The 12181-nt window shown below is 39.5% G+C and overlaps 2 protein-coding genes across 2 annotated transcripts; both read right to left on the reverse strand.

Annotated features, from left to right (window-relative positions):
- Nucleotides 1-5805: 5805 nt before the first annotated feature.
- Nucleotides 5806-7329, reverse strand: LOC117488079 (homeobox protein HMX1-like). The gene is made up of 3 exons (XM_034136815.1): nt 7317-7329; nt 6905-7252; nt 5806-6390 (listed from the first exon to the last, which is right to left on the reverse strand). Exons 1-3 carry the CDS (start codon nt 7327-7329, stop codon nt 5861-5863), a joined length of 891 nt encoding a protein of 296 aa, XP_033992706.1. The 3' UTR covers nt 5806-5860.
- Nucleotides 7330-8934: 1605 nt separating this feature from the next.
- Nucleotides 8935-10917, reverse strand: LOC117488052 (homeobox protein HMX1-like). The gene is made up of 3 exons (XM_034136780.1): nt 10668-10917; nt 9890-10072; nt 8935-9320 (listed from the first exon to the last, which is right to left on the reverse strand). The coding sequence occupies exons 1-3, from the start codon at nt 10915-10917 to the stop codon at nt 8935-8937; spliced, it is 819 nt and encodes a 272-aa protein (XP_033992671.1).
- Nucleotides 10918-12181: the final 1264 nt, after the last annotated feature.

Consider the following 12181-nt stretch of genomic DNA (forward strand, 5'->3'; position numbering starts at 1 on the left):
GCCATTAATCAGAAGAAACTGACAAGATGTGCAAAGCCACTTTTTATTAACTGGTGTTCATCCTCCTGCATGACATGACACTATTATTAAACCCCTTTTAATAATGACTTAGTATACAGTACATACCTTATACTTGTCCGAAAGTGACTAACCCACAAGCAAATATGTATTTCTTTATTTACTGTATGATCACTAACATTTATTGGGTTAAACATTTTTTTCACAGCAAGGCAAACCAAACATTAGTTGTTATACCTGACCTATGGCCTTAAGATAAGCCCCACAAACTTCAGATTTGACAGAATTAATTAATAATTAACAAAATAAACTTATAAAATCCCTCATGAATGATTGTTCTATTACACATCTGTTAACATGAACCTTCACCAACAATAGAAGTTGATATTCATTTTCACATTTTGTGGTAGCAGAACAACAAATCTGTCTGTGTAATCTAATGTGTTTTCCATTTTAACAATGAATAATTCTGGTTTATATTGGATATTGTGGTGGATCAGTGGGTGAAGCCATCAAAACCACACAAAGGGTTTGATTTCTGTGTTTCATTTCTTCATTGTCTTTTGAGCAAATTGGAAAATTCACCAATTAACCTTGAAATATTTCAGTTGTAACAGTAAGTGCTTGAAACTTAAAAGATTGGTTCATTTCAGTGACAAGATGTGTATTCATTGCAGCTGTTTCAGCTTCACTGAGCTTTTTAAGCATATTCCAGCTAATTTGTTTTGGTTTCCCGGCCCATACCTTTCCCTAACAAAAGAATGACATAGGCTGACTGTATTTTTGTTTAGGTGTGATCAGTCATTGGTTAGGGGAGCCAATGATAACAGTTATTGACGAACAAATTCAGTTTATTCAGCTTGAATTTTCTGTGTCAAAACATTTCTTTTTACATTTTGACTGCTTCTCTGCCAATAGAAGCTGAAAGAAAACCCGTTGTAGTAGTTTTCAGTAGTTCCAGCTCACTTCTGCATCATTTTAAGAAATTAAGCTCAGTCTTTTCCTCGAGGCAGTTTAAACAGTAATTGGTAGTAATTATAAATCCCATCTGAGAATGCACAAAGAGAGCTCACGGCAAAACAGGCAAGCTTTTCAGCGTAGCGCGCCAAGTAGGGTGTGAACAGGGATTTAATGGCTCCTTAAACAACTATCCAGACGTTCGGGTCTGGTTACGAACAAGGCCAGTGGTGAATGATTGATATGGAAATCTCAATCAAAGATGTCACCCGGCGTTAGGGAGATGAAATGAGATATGACGTGATCTCAACCTCTTTGAAACGAAATCAAGATGATAGCTAGCTAACACACTCATGCACCATTATAGTACAGACATTTCAAAGCAGTACTGATATCCCTGCAGTACAGTAAGTACAAACATCGGTCTCTATTCACTTTTCTTTAGTTTGGTCATGATGTAAAATAACTTCACATCGATGTCTAAACAATGGTGAAGCGAAGGCATGGTCATCGTGCCACATCTCCTTATTTGCATGCTAACGGCATGAGAGAAACACCCACCACAATCATTCGGTGGGACCACATCATCACTTGCAATTCTGTGATCAATGATTTCAAACAATAGTGTTCGGCCTTCAAGTATTTATCATGGAATGGAAACCATGTGCGGCGTGGTTTAGCACTGGTCAAACTAGAGGAACGTGCTGACAGCTCTGGATGTCCTTGAGTTGAACATCAGCTTGGAATAACTCCGCCAAACTCTAGCTCTGTTTCTTTTGTAGAAAAACATTCTTAGTTGCCCCTGTTGGCAGTAAGTCAATCGTGTGTATTAGGCTACCGCACAATGCTCGCCAGTCATCGATAGCCCTAAATGGGTGCATATGGTGTCTTGGCTTTGGGCGTCTTTTTGATCAGGTTGAGATTTTAATGGATTTTCTTCGCCTTTTGACAGATATGGGTGGGGTGTGGGGTGTGGGGGGGGGGTGCAGTCCGGTCTGGGCAGACTGCAGGCAGCCGGTGGGGTCACTTGAACCTTGTGGTTGGAGAACAGAGTGCTGAGACACAAAGAGCCAACACTGCGCTCACAAGTGTCCGACAGCGCGAGAGTCAGGAAGTCTGGCGACTGTAAACCCCACCATGCCCCCCACCCCACCGCCCCCCCCACCCCACCCATCTCAGACACACAAGACACGCCAAGCAGGCACTTCTATACTCAAACCTGCACTCCTACACTTGTGATGAGGACATTTGTATTGGCTTACATTCACCCTATGCAGACTAATTTAACCATAACTGCTCAATGATAAACCCAACCTTTAACCTAGCCTTAATAAACAGTAGCATAATAATATAAGGGCCATCCATTATCTATATATAGACATAGTGTCTCCCCAACCCCAAAAAATAGAATAGAAATAGAAAGAAAATTGAAGAGTGTTTATTAGTAATTATTTGTTTTACATCAATAATGTTTGTATTTAGAATTTGTGGTTAGAAGAGAAATGCACAAAATGGTAATTTCCCATCAGTATTTGAAATTGTTTAATTTTCTATGTGTCTATACATTAAATGTATATGGTGCTGAAATATTTTTTAGTGGTGTCCTTTATAGTTTAGATTTGTTTTCACACACACACACACACACACACACACACACACACACACACACACACGTTTATACTTAAAAAAAAGAACTTAAAGAAATGAATGTCTGTGAATGTAGGCACATTTGGTCTAGGTTTTATGTTTACACTCGTAGCCCATTTACTTGCAAAACCTTAATTTAGCCCTCTAGCACAGATCAGACATGAAAAAGTTCAAAACTATTATAAACTAAAATATGTTCAATGACGTCTATTACATTATTGTGCGACTAAGAAGTGAACAACAATTTGCATGGTTCTTGATACATCTCGTAATTTACACTGATACTCGTAAAACATTTCTGTAATGTGAATTGGCATTATAGTCAACACCAATTCCACTTATATAAATGCAGGGTGTAGAAATATGCTGTGGATTGCCTAAACTAATACACGTTCCTTATTATCCACTGACTACAGTATATAATGATATATACATCTGAATGGGGGTGAGGCACTGAGGCAGGGAGGGAATAGTTGGCTGAGTCACGGCTGGTCGGTTGAATGCTAAAATGTAATTCAACTTTGTAATGTTAAAGCTTATAGGGCAATACTACAAACTTGGTTCCAAAATAGTAAATATTCAAACAATTAAGAATAGTGCTGTAATTTATCATACCAATAAGATATTTTAGCCGTGCAATTAAAAGGTTGCTCTCAGTTAAATGAATCGAACCCTTCAGTTTAAAGTATCCATAGTGCTTTGATTTGTTGAAATAAATGCAAGAAACAACATTAAAAAGAGAAGAATTAACTAATAAGCATATCTTTATGTAGAATTTTAAGAGTTTTCCTTTTAATTTACTCCAAATGTATAAAGAGGGCTTTCACAAGATAGCCTATCAATGCGTACATAATCCAAAATCTTGTTGAAGAGGTATTCCTTTCTTTAACACTCTGCATTTTAAAACTAACATATTAAACAACAACCTCAAATCCTTTGGTGATAATTTGACAGTAGATTTCTAACTGCTCTGCATAGGTGGGGAGGAATTTAGTAGAGACAACAACAGATTTGCAGGCAGACTAAGTGGTTGAATGAGCAGGTTAACAGCGCCGGGGCCCTGAATGGCTGTGACAGGGAGAGAGCAGTGAGAGGCTCCAGCACTGAAGGGGGAAGTGACCCGGAAACGGTGTGTAAGTGCAGCTTGCCGGGCCCTTTAGGAAAGGTCTCTCCAGAAGCACTGATGCAAGTCCACCTAAATACACATTTCTCTTGTTTTCTCGCCTTTCTCTGCGGAGATGCATTACTCAGCTACACTTGTGCCTCTCTTAATGCTGGAAAGGCAGAGAAAGACAGATAGTGGGAAACCCTCTGGATGTGTTCATTAACAACATGACAACGTCTTTTAAGGATTCCATGGTTTGAGGGAACTACTTTACTTTTAAAAACCGGAAGAAGATGCAATTGAATTGATTTATTTGTTTTGAAACTTTATGAATGCATTTTGGTCTGTCCTTTTTGTAGATTTTACATTTTAGAATACTTTATTAGTCCTGAAATTGGGTTTTGTGACAATTGCTCAATTTTGGAAATAAATAAAACAAAAATATAAAAATATTTATATAAATATAAGAAGTTAAAGTAAGAATAACCAATAAAACAAGCAAATCAAACTATTTATATAAACAAGTTGTTTAGTTGTTTGTTTTTCTACTTCTATAAAGAAGCATTTTCCAGCTTACATTGTGACATCTTCTCATCTGGTCCTGCATTTCCCCAAAAACTATAATGTTAATTTGAAACACTACAAGCATCAATGTACACACACACACACACACACACACACACACACACACACACACACACACACACACACGGTAACGGATTGTGAAGATGAGGTGTTTTGATAGATGGAGCAACTTTCACATGCATGTCTAAATGAAGCCCAACAGACAAATAAACTGGTTTACACATTTCTGAAGTTTAGGAACACAGTTTAGGGGGCTAACTAGTTAATGCACAATAATTGGAATAATGATCATACAAAAAAAAGAGAAAACTATTCTTTGTTATTGCAAATAGGCTTAGGCACATTTCTTCACTTGAGTATTTCTATTTTACTTTATAAAACTATTTTACTACATTACAGAGAGAAATATTGTTCTTAATGCACATGATGGATTTAGTTAGTTTTGTTAATATAACAAAATATAAATTAACTAATAAATAACGATGCTAAAGTTATTAGCCCTACATACAACAGCTGCAATATGAAAGCAATGTTTACATTAATATTCCAGTAAGATATGTGATTGTTAAATGGATTTGCATTTTGAAGACTTTTACTTTTGGAACTTAACAGAGTATTTCACACTGCTACTTCTTCCACCTCTGCTGAAGCAGTGCTATACACAATTTGTATTTAAACAATGAAAAGTGAAATATTGCTGTTAACTACTTTATGTCAATAACAAACTCGCTTCAGGAATATTTCACAAAGGCGAGTTTGTGCGCTATAAAACAAGTAATGCAACCTGGAGCCACTATTTTACTGTTTATAAAAATATTATAAGGTTTAAAGAAGTCATTTTGCCACTTCAGGGGAAAAATCTAAACTTTGACTTAGTTGATGGCAATGCAAAATTGCAACAAATAATTACAAGTAAATAATAACAAGAACCTAAATGTACGATAAAAAGAAAAACACAATCAATAAGTAGATTTGATATAAAGTCTTTAATCCGAATATAATTCAGCTCGAGTCAACACACGTTGGTAAAATTGCAAATATTACACCTTTTTATTGTAAAATTCATCATGATATAGTAACTGTATTCACAGTGTAACAGTCTGAAAAGTCACGAAAACAAACGATAAGAGTTCATTAAAAAAATAAGGCCATATAGATACAAATGAAGTGTTGTTCCACATAAACTAGGGTTTAAACCATAAGATAACGAAAATAAAATATATATTATTGCAGATTTATGAAGTGGATGAAACATTAACGTACATTCATTCAGATGACATTACTGCTCGAAATAAAACTGGCCATAAAACTGCATGCACATTTTTCTGAAGATAAACGTCCTAAGCATTGAAATATAATAATAATAATAATAATAATAATATTTAATTTGGAGGAGGACAAAAAGTGGCACATGCATGTCTTGGATTAATGGGAGATTTTTTTTATGAAGTAAAAACAAAAAAAGGGCAAGTCCAAAAGACAAAACAGGAGACACTGTATGCCCAAATGTCCACACACTGTCTTGCGATTCCAAACAGAGAAACGGCCTCAGTCTGCATCGAACAGGCCATAATATTTGCCAGTGTTGGAGAAGTAGATGTAAGGCGCGGCGGCTGCAGTGGGGTACATGACGGGGAAATGCATGGGTAACAAGCATCCTCCCAGCAGGCTGCTGCTGTCTTTGTAAAAAGTGGGTAATTGCACATTTTTGCCCGCGTCTGAGAGCTGAGACCCCTCCATGTCCGTGCAGGAGACCTGTCTCTTCAGCTTGTTGCGGCGGTTCTGGAACCAGATCTTCACCTGAGTCTCTGTGAGCTGCAGCGAGCTGGCGAGGCACGCTCTCTCCGAGCTGCTCAGATACCGCTTCATGTCGAAAGTGGCCTCCAGCTGGAAGATCTGTCTCTTGGAGAAGATGGTGCGAGTTTTCTTCTTCACCATGCCTTTAGAGTCCCCTGGGCCCTCCTGCTCGGACGCGTCCTCGGCGCTGTGCTCACTGTGCGCCCCGGGACAGGAGCCAGCGGTCCGCGGCGGGCTGTCCTCCCCGCGGTTTGCGCGCCGCACCCTGGGCTTCACTGCCGCTGTGAATGAAGCGACAAAACGAGCTTTGATGCAGCGGAAAATGCAAACTTACGCGCTACTTTTTTGCGAAGAAACTGCACAATAATTACTGTAGCTTGATTATTAACTATAAAAACATCACCTCTGGTCTGGGTTATACCCCCTACAGTTTCTAAAAAATAATTTAAATTAGTCTCTTTGGTGTGGATCCAGCTTTATATGTGTGCACAACAGCTTCATCAGCCTACACAGTCTACTATTTCTAGATTCCTTCCAAAATGTATTAGTCATTGAAATTAAAATACGGGAGAGGCATAACATTACATTTAGCTGACGCCTTAATAAAGAGATTAAACTAAAATGCATTCAACTATGAAGAAACAAACCAACAAAAAATATCCTGCAAGTGCTAGCGATAAAACAAACCAATAGCAAGTTCTACATAATGTCAGATTTCTTCTTTTGTATTGGCCATTGTGCATTCGATACTTCCATATACTTATTACTGATTTATTTCTATAAATTCCCAGTTACCTGTCTCTTCTGAGCCGCTGCCGTGCCTCCTCCGGACGTCCCACGGGTCCTCACACCGCGCCCGTAAATCCTCCTTACATCCAGTGTCCCCCCGCTCCTTGGTCCCGGCACTGTCCCCCCTGTCCCGCTGCTTCAGGTTCAGGATGTTGTCGATGGTGAAGGTCAAAGAAGCGCTCCGGCTCGGGGCATCCTCTTTGCTCATGTTCCTGGGCATTTCATCCGCTCCTCCGAGATTCCCGAAACACCCGAAACACCGACGTCTCCGGACGCTCCGAGCACCATTGCGCCTCGGCTGCGAATAGCGCGCGCAGAGGAGCGAGTTGCAACGTTCTTCTGCGACCCGGAAGACTGCGGTTTAGCAGCTCCTGATTGGTGAGGGTGTGGGGCAGATGAGGGCGGGGTGCAGACGTACGCTTGGCTGCCATACTGTGGCTTTAAAACCCCTTTCTGTCGTAGAAACGCTTGCTTCCTGGCTCCATCCATAATACTGACTCAGACTAACATTTGCACAGTTCCTTGTGAAGTCCACTTGACTTAGAGTTGTGAGAACTTTGGGGTTCCATGACATACAATTTATTTAGCCATATTTACATCACAGTTTAACAACTTGTTACTGTGGCTTTGAGAATGTAAGTCCCTAAAAGATGGGGTCAAGCTTTAACACGTATTCCTTTTTCTCATACTTTGACAGCCTGAAACCTTTAATCCAACATCTGAATTTGTCCTAATCCCTTTTTTAATTTGGCCTTCATTGTTCATTTTATACAACCTGATTTTTAGTAGTGGAAAAAAAGGGACGGGAAACAATCCAAGTTACCAATTTGCCTTGCCCAAAAAACCACCAAACAATTTGTGCATATATTTTTATTCACATGTGAACATATCCGTGTACAAAAGTCTGTATTAAAATCCTCTTAAATAAAAAAATAGTGTCAAAGAATATTGCTAACAACTACCCATGCTCACAGCTATCAAAAGTCACAAACACCAAACTCCTTTGCATAAATGATCTAGTCTCTACAGTTTATTTGATCAAACCGAGAACACAGTGCATAATACTCCCAACTAGTGTGTATGGGCTCAAATAGGGCAGTAAGATTCAGAGCTTGTGAAAACATGTTCAGAAAGAATCATAACGTGGTTGTTTATAACCCTTTATAAACCTGCAACAAAAACTGCATGAAACTAGGAGAACAGAAGTAGAAGCTAAAAATGGAAATGTTACCCCTAAATTTGTCTGTAAACGCAGGGAAAACATTTATACTCGTATACCTTAAAGGTGCAGTCTACGATTCTAGAGAAAGATTGATGATATTTTGAAACAAATACCTGAACAAATGCACCCCTCCTATCATTGCTGATCAGAAACCACTGCCTTTCTATAAATAGCCTTTCCCTCCTGGAAAAGTTTCGTGTAGCTCTGTCTGAACAAGTAATTTGATTGCCATTTACAAAGCCAGAGCTGTGTATGAACAAAATGTTCACGCAGAATACACGTCTAACTCGTTTTCACAGTTTCATAAAATATTTGTAAAATTCAGTTTTCATGGTCTTGAGCATTGATCACATTTGTGAGCTCATTCCTATTTTTGCAACCATTTTTTTCAACTATTGCAAATTTCACCCAAAATCTGGAGGAAACGTTTTATAGGTTTACAAAGACTTATACATGCCAAAAGCTTGTTTCACAAACTCAATCATATTGACCCTTATTAGATCCCATAGATATGGTTCTTCAATACAATTTCTGTGAAAAATAATAAAAAATGAGCAATACATAAAACCTATGAACCTGGTGTGAGATGTCCTCTGTAAAATACATGATTGTGGGCACCTTTAAACCTCAATTATTGTCCCTACACTTTATATTCCAAAGGTACTTGTTTAGCAGTAGCATTTGTTATAAATAAATTGGAATGCATAAATTGATCATCTAACTCAACAGGATCAGAAACTGAACTAAAAGTAATACTTTTGCAGAATCATTGGGGCCAAAAGAGTCAAAAGTCTTCTCCGTCTCTTTCTTAAAGTCACACCAGTCCTGTCATCTGCGTCGTTAGGAACGACACCGGATGGCTGAAGTGGGAAGTCAATGGATAGTGGATAGAATTGGAGAAGCCGACCATCTGTGGCGTCTCGCGATACAACACGGGAACTCTGACGACCCTCTGGCCGGTGTAGGGGAGGGCGGCACTGCTAGCCTCCATGTCGGCTGCTATCAGCCTCTTCCACTTGTTCCTGCGGTTCTGGAACCAGATCTTCACCTGGGTCTCGGTGAGCTGCAGCGAGACGGCTAGCCCGGCTCGCTCCGAGCTGCTCAGGTAGCGCTTCAGGTCGAAAGTGGACTCGAGCTGGAACACCTGAGTCCGGCTGAACACGGTGCGGGTCTTCTTCTTTCGTGGCACTTTTTGGTCACCTGAGAAGAGGAAGCAGAAGAAGGGTTACTAAATGGAACTGGTTACAACTACGCTAACAGTGCAGTGTAATTGAAAATGGTGAATGGATAATATCATCTGCCAGATATACCAATATTGGTATTTAGTGATAACGTTTTAAATGCAACATTTCTGGGAAGTTAATAGTAAAACTGTTTATTGATCAAAACAAACATAACTGTTGTTGGCCAATCCAGGGAACCAACTTATTTTTTTTTTTTTTTTTTTTTTTTTTAACCTTTATTTAACCAGATAAAAACATTGAGATAAAATCTCATTTTCAATGCTGACCTGGCCAAGAAGGCATTTAAATTACCCACAATGACTCACTAAACTCCCAGATACACCCCTGCGACCTAATATAACACTTGTATTGCCCCTTGGTGCTGATATCCTCTTCCAAGAAACATATTCAAATACACCAACATTTAGAAACTACAATACAATACTAACAATGCCCAACGTTAGCGCATGCGTAGTAGTGACGAATGCCCTATAAAGTGGGTTACTTTTTTAAAGGGGTCTGTTATAACCTTTGATTCGGCCTCACCTGTATCACAGCTGTCTTTTCGGGAGAAGCAGGAGGATCGCGCATCGTCCTCCTCTCTTTCATCCGTCAAACTGTCGTCCCCCTTCTCCCCCGGCTCCTCGCTCTCCTCCCGCCCTGTTAAAGTTGGGGAATCCCGGTCGCTTGTTGGCACAGCGTCTGTGTGTTCGTCCTTGTGCGATGGACCTACGGGCAGTGAGGAAACATAATGAAATCCTGCCCAGTATTCAAGCTTCATTTCGCTCCTGTCCAATAGCAAGACATTATCTGACATGTTTTTGCACTAAATGTGCCCATTCATGCGGTTCCAACATTATAAATAAGCATCACATCTCCGCTGCAGGTCTATTTAGAGCATCAGAGTGAGAGTGTTGTCGATGCCAGCTCGGTTTATAATTGGGGAGTTTAGGGTGTTTTACCCACCGAGTCACTAAAACGTGCCACAACCCATGTGTCATGGCCTCTTGTGGCCTGTTAAATAACCGGCTGTTTTTGTGAAAGTGCTGCTAGACATGATTTCAAACTTTTACGCACGTAATTCAAAGTTCGTGTGTTTTTATACGGACAAAATGTGTCATTGCAAGTGGTTCATGTTTGGTACAGTGAGGATAACTGCTGTCACGACCGTTTTTAATCATGTTCCAACCCTTTAAAGCAGATATGAGCCCGAATTAAGAGACTATAAGAGTTGTTATTTACTCTTTCCACAACATGTGTTATTCCCGTACTTTTTATTAACAGATCAGGACATACCAATGCGAATATTATTGGATGCACTTACTTCTTGAGCTGCCGTACGCTGTATTTGGTGATGTCCCGCTCCCGGTTAACACTCCTCTCTCATCCAGACGTTTAGTTTCCAGTCCCGGACAGATCACCGGGCTGCGGTCGGTTACTTTCAATCTCTCGGTCTCCACCCTCTCCTCGGACGAAGCCGCTCTGTATGCAGTCCCCAGCAAATTCTCAATGTAAAATGAGCAACCTCTGGACGCAGGACCCAGCTTGGATCTCGGCGATTTATTATCTAGCATGTTTACTTGTCCGTCCTTTTCAAGACTGTGAAGTCTTGAAATCCGAAGCAAAACGCTGTTTCTGATTTATAAAATCATTCCACGGTATGTGTTGTTCCCAGCCAGGAGTGTCTTCTGCTCTGCGTAAACCATCCCGACGCGACCCATGAGAGCACCGAGAGCTCAAGCCTCCGCTGTCAGAGATCCAGACATAAATATCGTCCTGGAGAGACGAGGAATTACTCCAGAAGAAAAACCCCAGACTGTCTCGCTCCTCGCAGCCTCTGTGTGATCGTCTGCCTGCAGGGAGCAGAGATGCTGTATTTAGGTCAATTAGGGAGCAACCCAAAGCAGAGATGCAGTGTTGTCCTCAGGGCTGGAGATGGAGAGCTCCATGAAGAATGGCACAGTACCGCCTATTGGTTACAACTGTGCATGCACACTTAAGGTTTACTATGCACCCGGTTAATCTCTTAATCTCCCAATACTCCTATTCCTAGCGGCGTTGCAACACACATATTCGTCCATTATTATTATTATTTGTTTTAATATTACACTTGCTTGATTAATCATTACTATATTCCTGACTATATTAATAATTCACGTGTTGTTGTTTTTTTTACGGAAAATGTTCCAGGGACGTTTTTTCGATCGTATAGAACTAAGTCAAGATGAGAAGAATAAGCACGCCAACCCTTCATTTTCATGTTTACTTGAAAAGCATAAACACAAAAACAGTGTGAGACCCTCGAAATGTTTATAGAATATATTTTTCAAATATATACAAACAAGTATGAAGGTATAAAACTGTAATAAACTTAAATACCTTAATAAATAGCAGATAGTTGTTTTTTGTGAAGTTTGGAGAAGAAAGAGAAATTGAACTGGTTAACGTCCATCGCATTTTAAACCTTTATTTATTGGCTGTTATGTTGGCTGTTGTGTCTATAAGCAAAAGTTATTTTGTGTGATTCATTTTAAACTTGGTTATCTACACGTCTAAAAAAAACAAACTTATTATTGTTAACAATATAAACATTTTCAGCAAAAGCATATTTATATTAAATTACATCTACTCACTTTTGCTAACTGAAAAAAATCCAGTATTTATGAATATGCACAATTTCGCTTAAAGACAAAAAATGTCGCCTACTTCAATAAAAAGTTAGTGATCGTTGTACATACCTGAGGTTAAAATGTCCACACCCTAATTGCTAAAGTCTATACTGGACCATATTTGGCTATTAAACATTTGTGACGTCACAAATTAAGCTCATGCAGGACC

The sequence above is a fragment of the Trematomus bernacchii genome, unplaced genomic scaffold (genome assembly GCF_902827165.1).
Source record: "Trematomus bernacchii unplaced genomic scaffold, fTreBer1.1, whole genome shotgun sequence".
NCBI classification, from domain to species: Eukaryota; Metazoa; Chordata; class Actinopteri; order Perciformes; family Nototheniidae; genus Trematomus; species Trematomus bernacchii.

Bases quoted from the DNA above. Each gene is read 5' to 3' on its own strand.
- LOC117488079 (XM_034136815.1), bottom strand. The intron at 6,391-6,904 runs GTAACTGGGAAT...CTTCATTCACAG, and splicing joins CAGCGGCTCAGAAGAGACAG to CGGCAGTGAAGCCCAGGGTG.
- LOC117488052 (XM_034136780.1), bottom strand. From the start codon at position 10,917: ATGCTAGATAATAAATCGCCGAGATCCAAGCTGGGTCCTGCGTCCAGA. The intron at 10,073-10,667 runs GTAAGTGCATCC...CACTGCCCGTAG, and splicing joins AGCGTACGGCAGCTCAAGAA to GTCCATCGCACAAGGACGAA. The intron at 9,321-9,889 runs GTGAGGCCGAAT...TCCTCTTCTCAG, and splicing joins AAAAGACAGCTGTGATACAG to GTGACCAAAAAGTGCCACGA.